Source organism: Corticium candelabrum, chromosome 10 (assembly GCF_963422355.1).
Source record: "Corticium candelabrum chromosome 10, ooCorCand1.1, whole genome shotgun sequence".
NCBI classification, from domain to species: domain Eukaryota; kingdom Metazoa; phylum Porifera; class Homoscleromorpha; order Homosclerophorida; family Plakinidae; genus Corticium; species Corticium candelabrum.
Genome location: NC_085094.1, coordinates 2,359,885 through 2,380,136, shown reverse-complemented (window position 1 = coordinate 2,380,136; position 20,252 = coordinate 2,359,885). Strand labels below are relative to the sequence as shown.

General features: G+C 39.7%; 2 protein-coding genes across 2 annotated transcripts; both read right to left on the bottom strand.

Moving 5' to 3' along the window:
- Window positions 1-24: 24 nt before the first annotated feature.
- On the bottom strand, window positions 25-19,112 carry LOC134185900 (HEAT repeat-containing protein 1-like). Its single transcript, XM_062653783.1, has 44 exons — window positions 18,842-19,112; window positions 17,132-17,217; window positions 16,817-17,071; window positions 16,652-16,756; window positions 16,401-16,596; window positions 16,175-16,288; window positions 16,008-16,106; window positions 15,856-15,953; window positions 15,010-15,230; window positions 14,823-14,944; window positions 13,274-13,474; window positions 12,451-12,634; window positions 12,341-12,393; window positions 12,177-12,278; window positions 11,207-11,465; window positions 10,789-11,150; window positions 10,668-10,731; window positions 10,441-10,607; window positions 8,978-9,106; window positions 8,832-8,920; window positions 8,636-8,770; window positions 7,662-7,780; window positions 7,477-7,598; window positions 7,289-7,417; window positions 6,439-6,654; window positions 6,287-6,352; window positions 6,171-6,231; window positions 5,963-6,114; window positions 5,847-5,899; window positions 5,076-5,199; window positions 4,864-5,007; window positions 4,582-4,800; window positions 3,657-3,790; window positions 3,485-3,584; window positions 3,133-3,203; window positions 2,988-3,066; window positions 2,787-2,921; window positions 2,617-2,721; window positions 2,480-2,550; window positions 1,994-2,091; window positions 1,724-1,932; window positions 1,502-1,660; window positions 341-449; window positions 25-282 (listed from the first exon to the last, which is right to left on the bottom strand). Exons 1-44 carry the CDS (start codon window positions 19,103-19,105, stop codon window positions 194-196), a joined length of 6,069 nt encoding a protein of 2,022 aa, XP_062509767.1. The 5' UTR covers window positions 19,106-19,112; the 3' UTR covers window positions 25-193.
- On the bottom strand, window positions 19,107-19,693 carry LOC134186062 (HEAT repeat-containing protein 1-like). Its single transcript, XM_062653971.1, has 2 exons — window positions 19,209-19,693; window positions 19,107-19,128 (listed from the first exon to the last, which is right to left on the bottom strand). The coding sequence occupies exons 1-2, from the start codon at window positions 19,691-19,693 to the stop codon at window positions 19,107-19,109; spliced, it is 507 nt and encodes a 168-aa protein (XP_062509955.1).
- Window positions 19,694-20,252: the final 559 nt, after the last annotated feature.

The window sequence follows — 20,252 nt, the reverse complement described above, 5'->3', positions numbered from 1 at the left end:
CGCGCCCCTGTCAAATGATGGGATTCATTAAAAATTATATAAATGTATGGCATTTGTATGTAGATATTACATTGCAAGAGCAATAGACTTGTTACAAGTTTTAGGTCAACGAGCATTTCCTCATCCAACACATTTGACATAATGTTGTCCAGTTGCATGACTGCACTGTGTACCTAGTTTGGAATTGCTATGATTAGAAGTATGGTTGCAAGGATTCTCCTAAGGTTTCTTCTAATGCCTTGATCACAGACCGACATTCTTTCTCAACATCCAAAGATTCGTCTAACAATTCACGACAGTAAGACAACATTGTATATCCACACAAGTGACAGATGCTAACCTTCCATCAGCTCCGAAAGAAATGGTATAGTTTCAGGTAGCAGCGAGACAAACTCATCGCCCATCTTCTCGTACAGCTGTTTCATGACATGTAAGGCACCCAAGCGAATCTAACAAAGAACAAACTAATGACACACACCACACACACACACACACACACACACACACACACACACACACACACACACACACACAATCCTAAATCCTAAATGTCAGGAGCTGCCTCTCAGAGGTCACACACCTTAGCTGCTAAGCTGGGCCCTGTGCGATACTCAGGAAACTCTGGGCCTCCGCTAGCAAACTCTTGGAGCCGGGCCAGGCACTCGCAGGAGCACCGACTTTTGAAGCCAACTGTGGTGTGAGCACCCGAAGTCTCACCAGGACCCCAGTGGCTGATGTCACGTACACAGCCGATGGCCGCTAATAGCCTGTTCACACTAAAGGATGAAAGCGCGTAGTCAAAGAAATGGGCGTGTATTCAGCTAACTGTGCATATCCGGGTAGTTCTTGTGATGGATCGTAGGCAAAATGCGATTGCCCTGTTTTAATTGGTATCTCAGCAGTCCATCACAGAGATGTACAACATTGAGGTCTCAAATACGATTTTCCACTGGACTACCAAACCAAACCATGGTGGCACAGTAGCTTGAGGTGAGCCAGCTCAACACGGTTTGGTTTGGTTCGGTTCGGTTCAGCCAGCGTTACCACTGCGAAGTGAAGCTGAACCAAACTGTGGTGCACCGTGCTGGCACAGTTACAAACGCTAGTGTGAACGGGCTATTAGGACCCCAGTCAATGACCAGGTACTCATTTATACTCCTGAGTCGAGACAAGCAAATGTGTGTTAGTTTCTTGCCTAAGGAAATTATGCCATAGCTCGCCATCAGTGTGACTAGAACTTGCAACCCTTCAAGGTCCCGGAAGTAAACACTCCGTAAGATGACTCTAACCAACTGAGCTACCGCACCACACACACATACACGCACACACACACACACACACACACACACACACACACACACACACACACACACACACACACACGCACGCACACACACACACACACACACACACACACACACACACACACACACACACACACACACACACACACACACAGTAGTGACAAAGGACTACAAGGCATCGAGACATTCTCTCTTACCTTTGCTGACGAATGCCTTGTCTTGAGAAGGACTTGATAGTTCAAAACTTTCCATAAACTCTTGTCAACAACAGCGACTGCAAACTGACTAACACATGGAACAAGATGGCCACAAATCAATTCACGATAAGCATCGCCTCCACCAAAATCATTCTCAATCTGTACAAACCATCAAACACTACTCTTTGCTACCAAAAAAGGACCGGAAAGCATCATTCATACTTGATCAACTAAAGGCATCAAAAGAGACTGAAACGTTTCTTTGTTGACGAAAGACTCCGATGCATATAAGAAAGATTTGTGTAGACAGTCGAGGACAGAATGCACAAGAAGTCTAGACTTATGAGAAATCACTTCCAATGATTGATCAATAGGCCGCTCATCGTCAGTCTCTAACTTGGAATCGAATGCTCCATCAAAGTACAAAGAATCTAAATGCAAAATAACCTATAGAAAGGAACCCTAACAACACAATGAACTTATTTTTGAAACCTGTCTTTGAGCAGTTGCTTGCGTCCAGTATTTGTGCACAGTTGTCGAATATGTGGCCGATGAATAAAACTACTAGACCCTTCAACTTCTCTGCAATGCTGTAAACAAAACCAACTCACACCTCGTTGAAGATACGGTATGATATGAGGCACTACACTGCTGCACTGTGATCATGTACACTTAATCTCCCCTTATTATAAGGCACATCCGTCTGCAGGATACAAGACATCTAGTTGCGTTACGCGTTTCTTGTGAGGACCACGTGGCCTATAGAAGGAGTCCCTCCAGCAAGAACCGGACAATTCCGAGATACAGACAATGGCCCCAAGCTGACCAGATAAAGGGAGTTTGAGTATGTACCACCAGCGAGCATGAGCATACCTTGGATGCATCAAACTACACATTTTTCTGTTATGTTTCTGGTTACAAAGCAGTACCGTTCCTGCCATGCCTGCCTTTCCAAGATCACATACTGTTAATTAGTACCTTATTGTGAGTCGGTAGAAAGTCAGAATTCTGTCTCTTGGAGAGCCTTTGCCCGAAGCCCAATCAAATAGCTACAAAATATCAAAATCTAGATGGAATGCATTCAACACTATCGATAAGTGTTGCATTTGCCTTACCTTCACAAACACTGGACGAAATGCGTTTTCTGACAGTTTTACTACCAATTCAAGGAAAGCAGCACTGATGCAGTCCTCGACAACGGCTACTTTACTGAGCGCCATCTAGCAACACACATCACACATTCACACATCAATGGATACACAAGCAACGCTGATCAAACTATAACCCTTTTCTTATTTGTTCTATATTCCAAGGCAACCGTAAAAATGTCAACTAATGACTGAGTGTATGCTACGACGTCTTCCTTCGACATTTTCTGAATCGATTCGCCCAACATTTGAAACAAGACAACAATCGACTCCTTCAAGAGAAGAAAGAAACTTACATCAGACATAAAGATTTCATTAATTAGTGATTGTTTGCTCACTGGGTCCAACTCGTGACTGTAGTAGCTGACGATGGCAGGATAAAGAACACGAACAGGAACAGATGCAGCAAGTAAAGATCTGCCAAAAACACCATACTCCTAGTTGACGTCACATCTAGGATACCGCTAATTGATGTTTACCCACCTGACACTCTGCACCTTGTCAGACAGCTGGGAGTTACTTTGCAATTGTTGACAAAACGAATAGTGGCAAGTCTAAAAATCAACTAGGACTCAGCTGCTATATCAACAACAGATCATCATAGTAATCTGTTTGTCCCTATTTGCCACTCTAACGCCTGCCTACTTCAGGAAGGTGGTACGTACGACTACAACATGCTCATCTACTTCTGTATCACTGTATGTCTCATCCATGTTTCTAGCTATCTGTTGTCTTATCTTGGTGGCGACCTACTCACAATGACTCATTCGGTTTGTCTGTCTTTGTTACGCTTCCTCGATTTGGATGCATTATATTAAATTTACAGAGTACAAACCCGTTGCAGAATATCGACCATGTACGGGCTGAGAAACTTCGACAAATGCTCGACAACTTTTAACAAACAAGTAGCAGCACTAAGCTGCAAAAGATCTTGCCTACAAGTGCACACAAATAACATCAATCATCAACAAACAGGAGCTGCCATGATAGAAGATCACATCCAATACTTTGCTTCTGCTGAATTCGTAATATCTAGAAGGCAGTCCAGTGTGGTAGGCAAAAACTGTGGAAGATATGAAATAAGATGTGGTCCAACAATGACACACAGCTGTGCAAGACAGAGAAGAGAACTTGAAACAACCTGAGCAAGAAAAAATGAAACTACAGAGTGTTCTGTACATTGAAAGACTTCTATGATAATCGCCAGAGCAAACAGCAAACACATTGTTCTCTCAAAATTATTGACAACTTGATATCAAATGGACAAGCCAATAAACAAACAAACAGATATGTTTCGAGTTAACAATAGCAAACATGTCAATTACTAACACATAATTAATAAATTACAGTATTGCAATGATTAGCTCTTGGAAACAACTTACCATAACACACAACACTATCACATGCTTCTAACACCTACAAGTCAGTTGCCATTTTACCGTCAACTAAATACACAAAAGCATCTCTTCTAGAAGAGTCTCCAACAGAACTCAAAAATGAGAGATTATACTGTGTTCTTTAGATCCCTCTAATGCTAAAATTTATAATTACCTCTCATCTGATTTACTGGATTGCTGCCTAATGCATAAGCATTCTTCTAAGGTATTGTTGGTTTGAAAACTACCAGGTGTGATAATATTCTAATTGATGAAGATGTACATAATAATTAAACTGGTTACCAACATTACTAATACTGAAACGCAGTATAGTAGCATATCCTCAATTAAAAGATATCCACTAGCTCATCACAAAAGCAGTATTTAATTAATTAATAATTATATATTACATTAGATATGCGAAACAAAATCTCAAGTTTACATAGCACATATGTGCTCGTTAATCATCACCCAAACTACACACCGTGTGTCAATCCTTCAGTATGAGATTGCCTTACTACTGTTATCATATAAACCATGCTAACAACAATCTCACTTGGTAAGTTTCTTCCTTATCTCCTATTATCCGACAGCACACTTTCACTAGTGGAAGAAACTCTTGTTGCTGATCGCTTCCTAACATTTTTGCAAGCAACTTCAAGCTCAATAACGCTGTCTGCCGATTGAGTGGAGTCTCCAAAATCTCATTCGCATCTTCAGTCACAGAGGCCACTAACGCTGTCAACGTAATAATGAGATTGAGTAAAGCAGGAAGCTACAAATGTACACAATGTTTACATCATCTTCAAGCAGTTGCAATACGTTCATGTTGATCTACCTGGTCACTTGTATACTTTCCTCTGGTTATAGACACATGGCCATTAAACAATTCCATTGCTTTCCGTCTGACAGTAACGTTAGTGTGTTGGAGAAGCTGGCAAACAACTTCGACTAATGCAGTGTTTGACAACAATTGAGTCAGCTAGCATACAAACCATTAGATACTGATGCTAGTATGCTTCAACTACATCACTATTATTACTATTAGACCTTTTCAACAACTTCGTATTCTTTAGACAATAACACTCTCCAAAATTTGGATGTTGATTCTTGAGCATGTGTGTCACATGATATAGCGGTCTTACTGATCAAGGTTAGTGTCACTTCCAACAACCTGCATGACACACAATATACACAAAATTGTTAACATTTTCTTCTAAGCACAGACACTCCAAGTAGAAGTCTGCCAAATCCAAATCAGAATATAACATGCACAACTCTAATGCAATACAATTAATTGTCAATTATTTTTACCAAAACTATCGGTCATTACTGAAAGTGTGAGAATGTATATCAAATAACACAGTCCAATAGTACAGTCATTGACAATAAGTACAAAAATGTGGCTATGATGCAGTTTGAATCACGAATCCAACTCACTGGCTTTCCAAATTTATTGATCATAAACAAAACTAGACACAAACGAGACTACAAATCCAATCAGACTACAGCAATGCCTTTCTTGTAATACACAATCAAACACAACATGTAATCTATGTTTTGTTATCCAACGTTCCTGTTCCAAATTATAAGAAAACAAGCTCCAGCTATATTATGTAGATATCAAATGAGCTTGCTCCATGTGCATACACAAATGTCAATATTTGTACGGTAACATTGCAAAGATAATTTAGTGTCAACTGGCCTATTTGGTAGCATCACAAACTGTTTGTCGCCTAAACAGCTTTGCACAAATCTGTATGCAGCATGTAGAAGAAGACTTGTGCCACAGCACAGAACGTATGCAGATATTTGACTTACTGATAATAGTTTGACTCCAATTGAAGTTCATCCTCACTGCTAAGATCCAACACCTGATAACAAACAGTTGTAATCTTAACTAAGTATAGCAGTAATGAATGATATGTAGCAGTCACCTTAGCTGCGTATTGCTCACTAGCCAAGACAGACACAACCAAACTCACACAAACCAACTTGAAATGCTGTAGTTGTTTGGCCGTGCATCTCTCAATTGAAAACAGTGAAAGAGTAGATGCGTTTTTTCGTTTTTGCTTATATGTCTTAGTCACTTGAGCAAAGTCACAAAGTTAAAACACTCATACCATATGAACGCAAACCAAACACCTGCAGGCTTCTCTTCTGGAAGCTCTCTTACATAATCTAAAAGTCTTGTCAATCCTGTTACCTATATAAAACACAGTAAAACGTAACTGAAGTATGACGTGAAACTCGTTACATACTTGATCAAGCGGACTGGCAGTGACAATCAGAAAGACACAAAATTCTTCACTTATTGGTGACACAACCTAGCATGAGAAACATAGAGTGCAATATTCAACAATTTATATTACTAAATACACTAAATTAAAATTAGGTGTTAGTTTATCATCACCTGCTGTTTGGCTTGTTTGTCTCCTGAATGGAAAACTACCTGCTCCAAAAGAAGTGCTAACACTTCGTGAAGATGTTCTGCAACTCCTAAAGTCTCAAGCAAATGCTCCATGATAGGCAATTGTCGATGACTTGGTATGTGAGGTAATGCGTCAACGAACACTCGCAGCAACGTTCTAATCAACTCTGTAGAGTCAGCATATGACAGTTCAGTGGCCTGTAACAAATACAAATAATGCACTCACATATAAATGGTATCACCGATACAACTATCGAGACCAAATGGGTTCATTTCACTGAAAGTATTGATACACTGACTCACTGAAATATAAATAAAGTGCACGTGCCAAATACAAACAATACTTTTGACAACAACTGTATAGAACAAAACAAAACATCAATACCAGCCATTCCAATATAAATAAACCAGTCAGACTGGTTATCACCCCTGCTTCTGTATTTTTCAACTCTAGCAATACATACTTTTTGTACATTTAGATGCTACATTTTGCTGCACAAGACAGTACTACACATCTTGTTATTGAGTATTTCAACGTCGTTTAGCATGCAAAGTTGATTTCAGCAAATATAATATATCAGCAGCCCATGTCGAACATCTACACACAGCAAGTCTATGTTATTGTCCTAAGTAATCAGTACATGATTAATTAAATTAAGAAAAGGCTACAAAAATTTTCAAATTACTCCCAAATCTAAACAGATGCAACATAGCAACAGAAAATGATAACATATCACATACATAGCTAACCTGATAATCACATGTACAAGACCAACACTGTACAGCCCAAAAAAGCACCTAATGTTTGCCACATATACATCAACTTCACTACCTTTAGAACAGCAGGAACAACGGTTTCCACTGTCTTTCTCACAATCTGCATGCTGTAAGTGTCATCCATTCGTAAAAGGCTAGCTCCCATAAACGTAAAAATAGGCATGATCTTGTGCATGACACTCTCCTGTAAAGCACACGACCACTTAACAAAGAACCAGATATAAGAAATTGAGAGAAACGTACAGGAAAAAGTTGAGCAGCTACATTTAACAAAAGTAAAGCATGCTGGTGAGTTTGAGGACTTTCTGATGACCGAATACATTGCACAACCAGCTCGACGCTAAACTGATCTTCACGTAACAAGTCTACAAATGCACATTGCCAGCAGATTCAAACACAAATCAAAATGAGAAGACATTTCAACAAACTTGGATCTTCTAATTTTCCATTTGGAGCAATCTGTTCGCAGCAACTCAAAATGCAAGAAAGTAAAAGCTGGACAACATAGCCTATATTGATGTCATCAGTATCTGTCAGAACAAGGCATCTAGTAACAGCACAAATGTGTTAATTATTAATGAAAGGCAACAATACTTAAACAATGCACAACTGTTTAATCGATAAACCAAATTGAATTTAATGTATCTATTTTTTCTCATTCTGGTGTTCTCAATTAAGTGTGTGTGTGTGTGTGTGTGTGTGTGTGTGTGTGTGTGTGTGTGTGTGTGTGTGCGCACACGTGTGACACGTTAACTTCAGTACCAAAGTTTGCCAGTCACATTAACATTAATAGTCCTCTTGTGAATCAGTAATGTCGCACAACAACAGCCTGGGGGCCCTAGCTCCCCAATATCAAAAGGCGTAGCCTTCTAGACAAATGTCAATCTTACTAGTCAAGTGTTATAAACATAGCAACTGTCCTCCACATTTTTGAAAGCCCAGCAATGCCACTAAGTAAACCAGACCATCATTCATTCATACATTACTCATACTGTGCTTACAACCAAACTAAAATGGAATAAACACCATTTTTAGAACATCATTCTACTGCCTCTGCTGTTTACAGATCAAAGTGGTAGCAAAATGGCACAATGGCAAAAACTGGTTTATACAACCATGTGTCAGAATCACATTTATGTCCCTATAAAATACAAACACCTAACATAACAAAACACAAAAATCATATGTCCATGCCTACTTGCTGCTGAACATTTTTCAAGTACTTGGAGTAATGTCAAAGAAACAGTAAATAAAAGTACCAACTGTATTCTAATGAGTATATGACATACTCTACTTCTCACAATTACTACAACAGAGAATTTCAGTGAACATAAAGCAACGAGTAGGTGTAGTATTAAAGCAAAATACACCGCTGTTGCTATACAACATACATACGACTTACTGGTTCAGCATTCCAAACAGTTGTGGCAACAGCAGATGAACCCCTTTTACATTCCGTTCTTGTTGTATTATTTCTAGTAAAGCCAATGACCTTTGCAACTGCTTCACCATTGGTCCTTCCAAGCCTGACTGCAACCTAGATGACAAACCATAACGTAAAACTGCAACTGCTCCTGTCCAGCTAGAAACATAGTCACTGTTTTGCTTTCTTTCTAGGAGTTGTAGAAGACGACCCCAACTTAACCTTCTCCAATTCCTTTATTACATGAGAAGCCTTCAAATGAATCTAGAAACCCAAATGCTGAATGAAAGCAGTTCAGTACTAGCAATTAGACAAGCATACTCTAGACATGACTTGCTTTACTGCAAATGAGACAGTATTAGTATCACTAATAGCAAGATCACACAAAACGGAAAAAAGGTGCTGCTGAGTTGTAAAGCCTTTCAGTGCCTTGTAGAAGTCTCGAGTAATCTATATAGCAGAATAGCAAACACAATGCATTAGACAAGATACACAAACAATTCCATACAGGACAGTTGCAAATGTTTTAATCAGCGGAAAGAAATTTAGTAGGCAAACAAGCAAGAGCAATTGAGTGATAGGCAAGCAAGATCCTTTGTATGCCGACTAGCAAGTAAGAAGTGAATACACGGACTAGCATGCAAGTGACCAAACTAGACGACAAAAGAATTGCCTACAGTGCACAAACACCTACTGTAACCCTCGCATCTTTAGAGACATGATAAAGGTGGTCATGCAGATTTTAGACAACGTGAACGCTCTGCTTCTCAATGCCCGAATTCCAATGATGCAAACACTACATGCACTTATAACATACACGACAAAACCTAGATGAATGTGCACACAAACATAAGATGATGAATCACTAGACATTCTTTCAATGTATTCACCAATAGCTGTTAGATGTTCTGATCTACAGCCACCGTAACAAGTGATAAGAGTGAGGTCAACAAATGACATTCAAAAAATGTATGACATTTTCTGTGTGCCCACTAGTACTTGAGTTTTCAGTTGCAAACTACATGTATGTATGCAACTACATCACACACTCAGGCAAAAACTAAAGCACTAAACAATGTGCAGATATAGCAGCTGCTATATAAGCATAATAATGTGGAAATTGTTAATGTCTTGAAAAGTGGTAGCCTGTCAAAAAGAGAAGCAACGGCCAGTCTTCACAGACAGAACAGCAGACAGTAAATCATGGGCCCAACCATATATAGCCTAGTAGATTGGTTCTTTGACAAATTATGCAAGGTAGTTGTAGATTAGACATACCGTACATTAAGCATCATCAATATACACAAGGTACATGCTGTAAACTTGCAACTAAAGGCTAGTTCACAATATGCAACGAAGACGTGATGAACCGTGAAGGATCATGACGGACAGCTCTCTGTCCTGTTCAAATACGTGTAAGTTCCGTTCTGATAATTACCATTTCCATGCTGCATGATCATGTCATCCTCGTTTTGCACTTCGCTAATTTCAAATCATTTCCTGTTGCGGTAAATCAACTTCCGACGGAGTCGACAAAATAGAATCGATTCTATCCATCCGTCAGCTCCGTCAAGCAATCAGTCCGTCGTCCGTCTTGAGCGGGGCTTTTGATGTAGTTGGACGGATTCTGACAGACAGCTCTCCACTGCATATTGTGAACCAGCCTTAATGGTCCAAAAGACCAACTACAAAATAGTAGGTTTTTTGGGCCTTATTGTTAACTGATTCACATTGACAAACAATTTACTCCACAATCATAAAACATAACATCTCAATCTGCCCACCTGATTCAGACACAACATTTGAGGAGATGGAAAACCTCTGGTAGCGTGTAGGCATTTCTCAAACACCGCCCATGCCCCATTCTCATCCGAACCAATTATTTGCACAATTGCTGGTTGATATTGTTGAATCAAGAGCTTCATACAGCTTGTCTCCAGTGGCAAAAGAGCTACAAAATAACAAGTCAGTAAAACCTTCGACAACAATTACATGTGTATTCAATCAGTACTATCAGGGTGACTGCTCTTATCCAGCAACCACTCCAAAAAAGGCAGCGAGCAATTCAGCTTGAACTACAACAAAACATAATCTCTCTGCTACAAATGACTTCTAAGCAGTGCTAAACTTACTACACTTTCAACATTTTTCAGAAGTTCCAGTGTTGCCTGCCTCATATACAAAGGTGTCTCATCGTCAGTTACATAACGCATCAGGCACTTCAGCATTGATGTTCGTTTCAACAACTCTTGGCGTTGACCTTTCTTTTTCTTCATATGTGTTGTAGACAGCGAATCAGCAAGAAGCCGACAAACAAAGTTAGAATCAAAGGTAATCTCTGCAGCAGCTTGACACACAATCCCAGTCAGAATTTGAAAGGCAGAAGGTGAGTTAACTTGAGAGCAAGCTCTATTGATAAGATTCAGACAACGCAGTACCAGCTCTCTGACAACTGGAGTTGGATTATTTAGAGCAACAACGAAGGCAGGAATCACTGGACACACATAAATTTGTTACTTTTCCAGTAGCATCTGATAAATGGGTTTCTACCTGGACAATCATCTGAAGCCAAAGCAGCTGTAAGGTCTTTATCCATGCTTTGTAGGTACTCTGCAGCCACAAGCAGACTTCTAGCTTTAGTTATAGAACTAACAAGATGTCGTTTTCTTTGTGCGGATTGTTGTGAATTGGTCTGTTCTTCACCCACAAAATCAATAAATGACGGAAGTTGTAACTGACAGCTGGAGTCAGGAAATGTCCAAAGGAATGCAAGAAACCTCATGGCAGACCCAGTGTCACTAAGCTGATTCTAAAAAGATATTACGAGTTACTGTACAGCTATACTGTACATACAAAAGAAACAAGTACAGCTAACAAGACACAAAAAATTAAGCATAGTTGAAATCAATTACTCTGTCCACGGCTAATGTGATAAGATGCAAGTGAGATCAACAGAAAAATTGGTCAGTAAAAGCATTCTTTAGTAACAGACTGAGTAAAATCTATTCAAAATCAGAGCTCTCATTGAACAACCTCAACTCAATGAACAGAACTTAGACATACCTCTGACAGCAAGCAGTCTTGTACAACAAGATTAGACACATACAAACATGGACTACAAATCAAAAATGCATAGACCCATTCCAACCAACAAAAATGTCAAATAAAAGGTTTCAGCACAAACGATCAAAACCACTGCTACTACAATGTGCTTATCTAAGTCTAAGTTAATCTGAGACCAAGTTTACACAAACAGCCAAATTATTTCCTAAACAACAAAGACTAGCAACCATGCTTCCTCAAACTTCGAAAACTCTTTCATCCATCTTACAAAATGCAGCCACAAAAGAGACTGGAACAATTACATAAACAGAAATAACCTATAAACATACAAATAAATAGGCACTTGCTTGTAAAAAGCCAACTGCATGAAAGCAAACCACCATAACACCTACATCCTCATCATGTAAAAGTCCTAAGTGTGCCCTTAGCTAGATGCCTGTATGTAAAGATAAGTTACCTTCATAAAAACACAAAAAAGCTCTTGAAACAGAGACGACAAACCCGAATCTGTACAAGCTTGAGATCCTTCCAACAACAAATCAAACAACCGCAGTAAAACCTGAAAACCACCAATTTAAATTACATCACTAGCTAGCTCAACACGTAAATAGCACGACACACTTGCGTGTACTGATGATCAGCAGCACTTGTCACAGGAACACTCAACCAAATTTCTATGTCACAAAACATATTGAATGTTCTGTTTGTACTCATAAAGCAATATGACACACTTTCATCGGCACTGGTAGGTATGCATAAACCACAACAAACTGCCTGAGCAACTCTCAGTTGAAGACCAGATAGTTGGATGACTCTGTAGATTTGACTTGAATGATGCTTAACCATAAGAGGCAATAACGCTTCCCTCAATGATTGAGGAATGTGTTGAGGCACCAAAGCACTCCTGTCATCGCTCTAGAGTTCAGCCCAAGAACACAACCGTAACTAAACGAACGCATAAGCACAAGCACACTATTACACATAAGCACAAGCACACTAGTGCACATAACAAATGCCAGTACTTGGAATATGATGAGCCATTGGTGACTACAGTATAAAGAGGCCCCTTACAAACATGCTAACATTTTTTGTCGACTAAAGCAACAATGATTTGGAGTTGCAAGAGTCGTCCACTAACGATAGTCCAATTGCCCTAAGACAATGATGGCGGCAACCTTTGCATAGTAAAATTCCCACTTTTTAACTCATCTGAGATTTCGGAAAGATATTATGAAACTTTCATATTGACATGTTAAGCCATTCAAAGATATCAGACAGACAGACAAGCATGCACGTTCACACACACACACACACACACACACACACACACACACACACACACGTGCGTACACATACACACACCACCTCAAACACATCACAACTTCACTATGTGGGTTGTAACAACAACAACAACAACAACAATCTGAACTACATAACACATATACAAACACTGCATTAAACAACAGGCTTCAAAATTATTTCTGTCATTAAATACAGCAAGAGACTGACCAAAAAAAGCAAAGACAAACACATTGACTGGCTACTATTTCTCACCTTTACTTTAGAAGAGTCACCATGACTGGATGTTAACAAAGCACAAAGAGACGGTTCAATAAGTTCTACAGCTATTCCACAGATAAGAAGAGACTGCTTATTCTCAGCAGAAGACAATAAGCAATCCATAAAACCAAAAGTCAAAATAGTCAACGGGCTGGCGTCTAGAAACTCTTGTCTGTAGCTAGCAAGAACATTAATCTAATGAAAAACACAAACAACAATCACGTGATAATCAAATTGTCAGCATCAAAGTGAGAGTCAAGTTATATAGAAATTTTCTTTTCATGTAAACTCAACGATGCAAACAGGTAGTAACTTCACAGCATGCCCTATTTCTGTGAGGAATGAGTGAGCCAAGATTACTATTAGACAGTTTAAAACCATAAAAACTAGTATTTGAGCTTGAGTAACCACTTCAACTGTCGTCCCATATTCATGTATTTGTTGTAATGTTCTCAAGTCTATTGACTAGATCCTCACAGAAATGCACCCAATAAACAGCTTTCACCATCATCAATGCCAGAGCAACATCGCAGCAACAGACAGTCAACATAATCAAATTTGCTGAAGCATTCAAATGCATAATCATCAAACAAGCACCAATTAGAACTAGCTAACAACATAACATTCTTAGAGCCTAATACCCCATTTATAAGAGCACGCATAGTGAGCCGACTCGAGCCGAGCCGTGCCAGCCCAGTATTCCAGCCCATGTCTATACGACACACTCTGTAGAAGGAAGCCAATGCATGTCTTCAATGTGAGTTAGTTACTTGAGCTTGACATAGCTCGCTTTAGCTCACGTTTGCAATGGACAGAAGCCAAATTGCTCGCGTCTTTTCTCTATGGCTTTACAATAGTCATATCAAGAATGCATACGACATATACGAGACGCCGTAGGTCTATCGCCAGGCGACTGTTGCGTGCATCCAGCAACGAAGTTCAAAAGCTAAACGTCTTGCTCATTTTGGTCTCTCCATAATTGGATAAGACAGAGTCTCCGTCTTGCTCCACGCTATTTGTCCCATTTTTGTCCAGAAGTATAATGCGGCGGAAAGGGATCTGGCTACCGTACGTGAGGCTACAAAATGAGCATTTGTGGCTCGTTTTCTAGCACGTTTTGCTCTTACACGATGCACTTGACCTGAGCCAGCCAGGGCTGGCCCACGCTGGCCCGGCTAGAAATACCAAGCTGAGACGGCTCGGCACGTGTTTACATGTACCATAGAAACCGAGCCAACACAGGCTGGCCCACTTACAAGTGCTCGTGTAAACAGGGTATAAGTAGACACTAAGTTTAAAAATTACTTGAACCACAAGGTACAGTCCTTTTCAGTACAACGTTGTAGACAGACAAAACAGTAGACCGATCATTAAAAAGATGGAACATACACACACATAAAACTGACAAACTAATAAATAAGCAAAGAAACAAACAAGAAATATCCATAAATAAAAGCAGAAAACCAAAGAAGAAATAGCACTCAGATCATTAGAGTCCATTAGAAAACCAGCCCTATAAAATATACATGTACTCACGACTGACCATCTTTATTCCTTCTTCTTCCTCCATTTTACACCACCCATGCGACAAGCAGCCGAGTAACATTTCATTACACTGGGCCAGCAAGGCAGGAGATGGTCGCGATCCAACCAAACGCAACCAAACTACACAAAAACGATCCCAAATCATTCGTTCGAAACCTAAAACAGCCCACCAACTGTCAACTGACCATCACTTGCCACTAGCTGAGACAAATCAGAAATCAGTGGAAACTTGTGTGAAAACTCTGAGGTAGCCAAAAAGTCGACAATTTTCATTCCATATTTATATGTCCTTGGCAGTAGTAGAATATGAGGAAGCACAGCAATAAGAACTTCTTGTTGAGCTCGGCACGAACATGACGACAAAGACACAGAAATGAGCTTAGTCATCGATAAACACACTTGCTGCCTAAAGAAAGATTTCAGTCAGGAGACATTCAAAATTTTCAAAAATGTAACAAGAATGGTAAATGCACACTTTCCTTGTGCCTCCGTTAAAGTGTACACAAAAATTGTTGATGACTAAGTAAAAACTATTGAAACACTTTTATTTTACATCATTAAAATAGCTTATTACCCTGTGTATGCAAAATGTTACACCTGACTGATTACATCTATGTCACTAGATGCACTTATTACATCATGATACGTAAAATTCTACTGTAGCCAATATTACAGGTGCACACACACCACACAAGTTCTACGTAAACCCCCCTCCCCCACTTCCAACTGACATCAACTTTCGTAACAATGTTCCTAAGTAAGCCTACTAGAGAGAGAGTACATCCTGTTAACAAACATATATGTGTCCAACAAAACTGAGTTAAGCACTAGAATGTTCAGTATTTGCCAAATTTCCGGTAAAAATGTTGAATGAGTATAATGGACTCTCTTTGCCCACTTTGCAATTTGCATCCTAATGAAATTATCAAATATCTTGAACCATCAGTTAGCATAAAGACAATAAAATGTTGTCATGCTGTCCAGTTTACTTGAATGTAAAGACATAAATAACTTAGACAACAACAGCTTACCACAGTTTATCTCTACATCTGTCCTTTTCCAGTTGCCTTGACATAATGTAAATGAACAAAGCTAACAAATCTTCATAACCAACAACCTCAACAAGATGCTACACATATGAAACTGAAGCAATGCACATTAAATTATTCCACTATATACCCACCTGTCCCATATCTATAACCGTTTGTACTACTGCTGCATGATCATCACGTAGCCTTGCTAGGAGAGCATATTTATAAAACGTAATATCAATTGATGCATCCTGTAATAACAGTAATGAACGATGTGAAAGTGGTACAACGCTCAATACAAAGCAATTTATTAACTAACCTGTTCCGCGTCACGAATTGTTTTTTCAAGTTGGAGAACTGCCAAACGCCGAACCTCAGCTTTCGGATGATGCAGACTTACTGTCAAAGTGCTAGAAGATAATTCGCTGACAATCTACAATTTAAACAACTGCATTAATATTCGTCACACAAAGTACAAATGTTTTTGCATTCAATTAAAAACACACACACACACACACACACACACACACACACGACAAACCTACAGCGTATCGAGATCCAGACAAAGCAATTGAAAGCAGCTCTTGAATCAAATCAGATTGTTGCTGTATTCCAGTCACTCTTGAATGTCCTTCAATGTCTTCATCACCAACCATTTCCTCAACATCAACCAACTGTTGGCCTTCCCTAGCAAGCTCTTTCAAGTGCTCTTCAAGAGCAGCATCAAACTCTAGCGAGTATCTAAACACATGTTGCCTACATCATCGTACACAAAATAAATGAATTGCTGTCTTACCTTGTTTCAAGCGTTCTTACCAATACTTGCAACCTATCATGCAGAGTTGCTAGAGATTCACCTTCTACATTGCACCGCATGCTAACATAATGCTGAAGTAAGTCTCTACAGGCAACATAGTAATCACACCAGATGTTAGTAAATGCAATTTGTAAAAATCCATACTTTACAAAACGAATAACCAGATCCTTCTTCAGTCTCAAATTCTTTAATACTTCAACCAGAATCGTACAATACATCTGTTCAGACTTTGACGTCTCATTGTCTTCAATATCGTTACATTCAGACATTATGCTACTACAAGTCATGTCCATCAAGTGAGATGTAAAGAGTTCCAACAAGCAATCAACTTGGCACATAGAGGCAACCTTCTGCAGTGAAGGCATTACATAGTCTTTTCTGCATAAATACCGTACAGCCCTAAATTCGAACACATCAATGACATGATCCACATGACAAAATAATCTAAAGACAGCTGACTTTCTTGAAAATTTCTTTATTGATTGACTTAGACATATGTAAGCAATACAAGTTAGTGACTCATCAACAGTTTCCTCTCTCATATGCTACACACATTACAACAAAATACACAACTTATTAGGACATAAAATGCTCAGTAACTACAACTGTAAAATTGCCAGTTCAGCTGGGTACTGTAAATATACATGAAATGTTTACAAGACGAAAATGCCTGAGACGCCAACAGCTAACTACCAAATAATAATGGTAAAGACCGTGCGTGTAAATGTCATCACGTGCGACCACAACAAAATATAGTCTCCTTTGCTGTCTTAGCGTTGAATGCCCACACTCACATGCCATATACAAACCAGAGGCCATTGTGACAAAGCATTACAACCTAAAAACCATACTCTAGGTAGTTTTAAAATGCAAAAATTAGCACATTCTACCTCACTCATGTTTTTATACATACTTCTGCCTTTAGGTTGGGTAAATAGGCTTAGATGTGCCACTTGACGCTGATTTAGTATAGTGTTACAACCTAAAATCTGTATTAGAGAGCTTTGTCATACAAAATTGGCTCATTCTATTGCAATTGTGTTTTATACATATAATAGTTGATTTGTCTGTTCTTTGCCCAAGCAAATTAACACAAAAACACATAACTACACGTATGTAGCACTAACTCTCAGATATTACGCAACGACAACAGAAAATTCTAGATAGCTTATTGGTGGTGTTGTCTAGTACTGTAGTCTTGCAGCTAGTTTGACATTACCCCTCTCATACATTGTCACTTCAAAGATGCTTCTGCCGTTACATGGAATGAGAGTAGCAACCCTGGCAATTCAACCCTCATACAGAGGCCAACGAAAGTTAGCCGCACTTTTTAAGATTCCAAATATATTCGAAAAATCTTGCTTTCATCCACATTGCTGGTGACAAACAGCACTATCTGAAATCAGGAATAGGCATTTCAGATCTATACAGATCCAATGTGCCATGAAAAAATTGAGTGCAAGAAGGCAGGTTCAATTGGTGAATTGGCTTGCTAACGCTGATTTAGGGTCATGTTACAACATAAAATCTGTATTAGACAGTTTTACAATGCAAAAACAGTGCATTCTATCGCAACTGTGTTTTTCCACACTTTACTGTACCTTTACTTACTACACAGCCTGATGCCGATTTCAACACCCATCTGCAATATATGGGCCAGTGTAATACACAGGCCAGTGTGACATCCTGTGATGTAAGGGTAACAACAAACAGACAGACACAGCAGAGTAGAGCAGAGCAAAGTAAATGACCAATCGGTTTGTGCTATCGCTGTTTGAAAGACCATCGCTACACATCTACAAGGTAAATTACACAGTAAACACTTCGTACTAAGCAGCTAGAGACACTAATGAGCTTGCACTTGCATGACGACAACTATTGCTAATAACCGTCTACTTGTCAAGGTAATTGCTACTCAATTCATTGTAATAGGATCATACACGTGCCTTTGTAACAACAATTTTAGTCTCGCGCTTTACAGTTTTGACCAATCAACACACTGAAAACCTACCACGTGAAGAACTAGTTCCTCACATGACATAATATGTTACCAGTCCTTCTCCTGGCAAGTGGAACAAAAAACACGTGGAGTGCTCTCGAGGAGGAGGACTGGGTACGAGTCTACGACTTCACCACATTGTCTGTCATGCCTCAACTACGCCAACTTACCTTGGCCACAATTTCCACTAGTGACATCGCTAACTTGCCATCGAGCTGAGCTTTATAACAGAGCTGTGAGACGACCATCATCACACCCAAGCTCCAGTCGACATTCGACGACCTCAAACCCTCCAACACAAACGGCAGCAGACGAGCCACTGTGTCCTCCTTGATCTTAACCATCAACTCCACAACCCCAATCACAGTCGAAACAGAAAAGGTGACCAACGTTCTAACACTAGACACTCCTGTCTGCAACGCACGTGACACCATTTCACATATAAACGTCAGTGTAGCTGGAACAGACGCACAGTGTTGCAACAGAGCAGCTCTCGGCAGTGGTATTCCTTCTTTCTGCAGAGGAAGAAGCCAATGCCAACGAGATGACTCGTCGCGCAGAGGCAGCAACTGCACAACACGTGCAAACAAATTGGTCTCGTGATGCGGCAAGACGCACTCGATAAGAGCATCCGCATTGCACTGATGGACGTTATACGCTCGTATTAACCATTCTAAACACTTGTGAGCAGGTTTGAGCAAGACGTAAGGCGACAAACGACGTAGAAAACGCTCCAACGTGTCGTCCAGACTCCGTACGACGTCTCTTGTCTGCTGAAGACGCTGGAAAGTCTTTGATTCTTCGCTAAATATGCTTTGTTCGAATTGTTCAAACGCTTCAAGGTCGATACTCTGCAGCTCGTCGAGGCCGTTCAGTGCGAGAGAGAGAATGCTGGTGTTACTCACCTCGGCTGCTTCACGAGCGTCAAAGAGAAGAGAATGACGACGCACCAATAGCTCATCGTAGCGAACGGATTGCCCAGGAACGGCGAGCTTGTGCAGCTGGCGAGCGAGCGAGCTCATGGCTGACAAAACCCGGATATAGATGACGTTCCCGGATATAAAATTTTATTTTCATTGCATGGAATGGACTTCGGATACAGTACGTTGTATCTACATGTTTGGAATACGCAGTAGAACAGGTAATGTAAAATTTTAAAAACGTTAAGGGTAGTAAGATTTAATTAATAATATATGCAAAATAATATATCTAGATTCATTTAGATACAAATACATTTTTATTACAACTCTTTGCTCTAGATAGTGTAACGAACGCGCAGTTTGTACTGGCTTACACAACGGGGATGAGAAAAGATACAAGAGTATCTTGCATATACCTATCTAGGTAACACGAGGCTATAATCTAATTACATACACTTTTAACGCGCTACATGACCGTTTTTCCTAGTGTTCTCATTAGCGGACTAAACTTCTAACAAAACACCAAAAACTAAGTAAAACGAACTCAGTGGTGTTCAAAACTCGTAGTCCGCAAATCTTGAAGGAGTCTTTCCTGCTGTGGCACGTTGACGTCTAGGAGGTTGACCTACTACAGTAGTAGGCTTTGGTCGTCCTCGTGCTC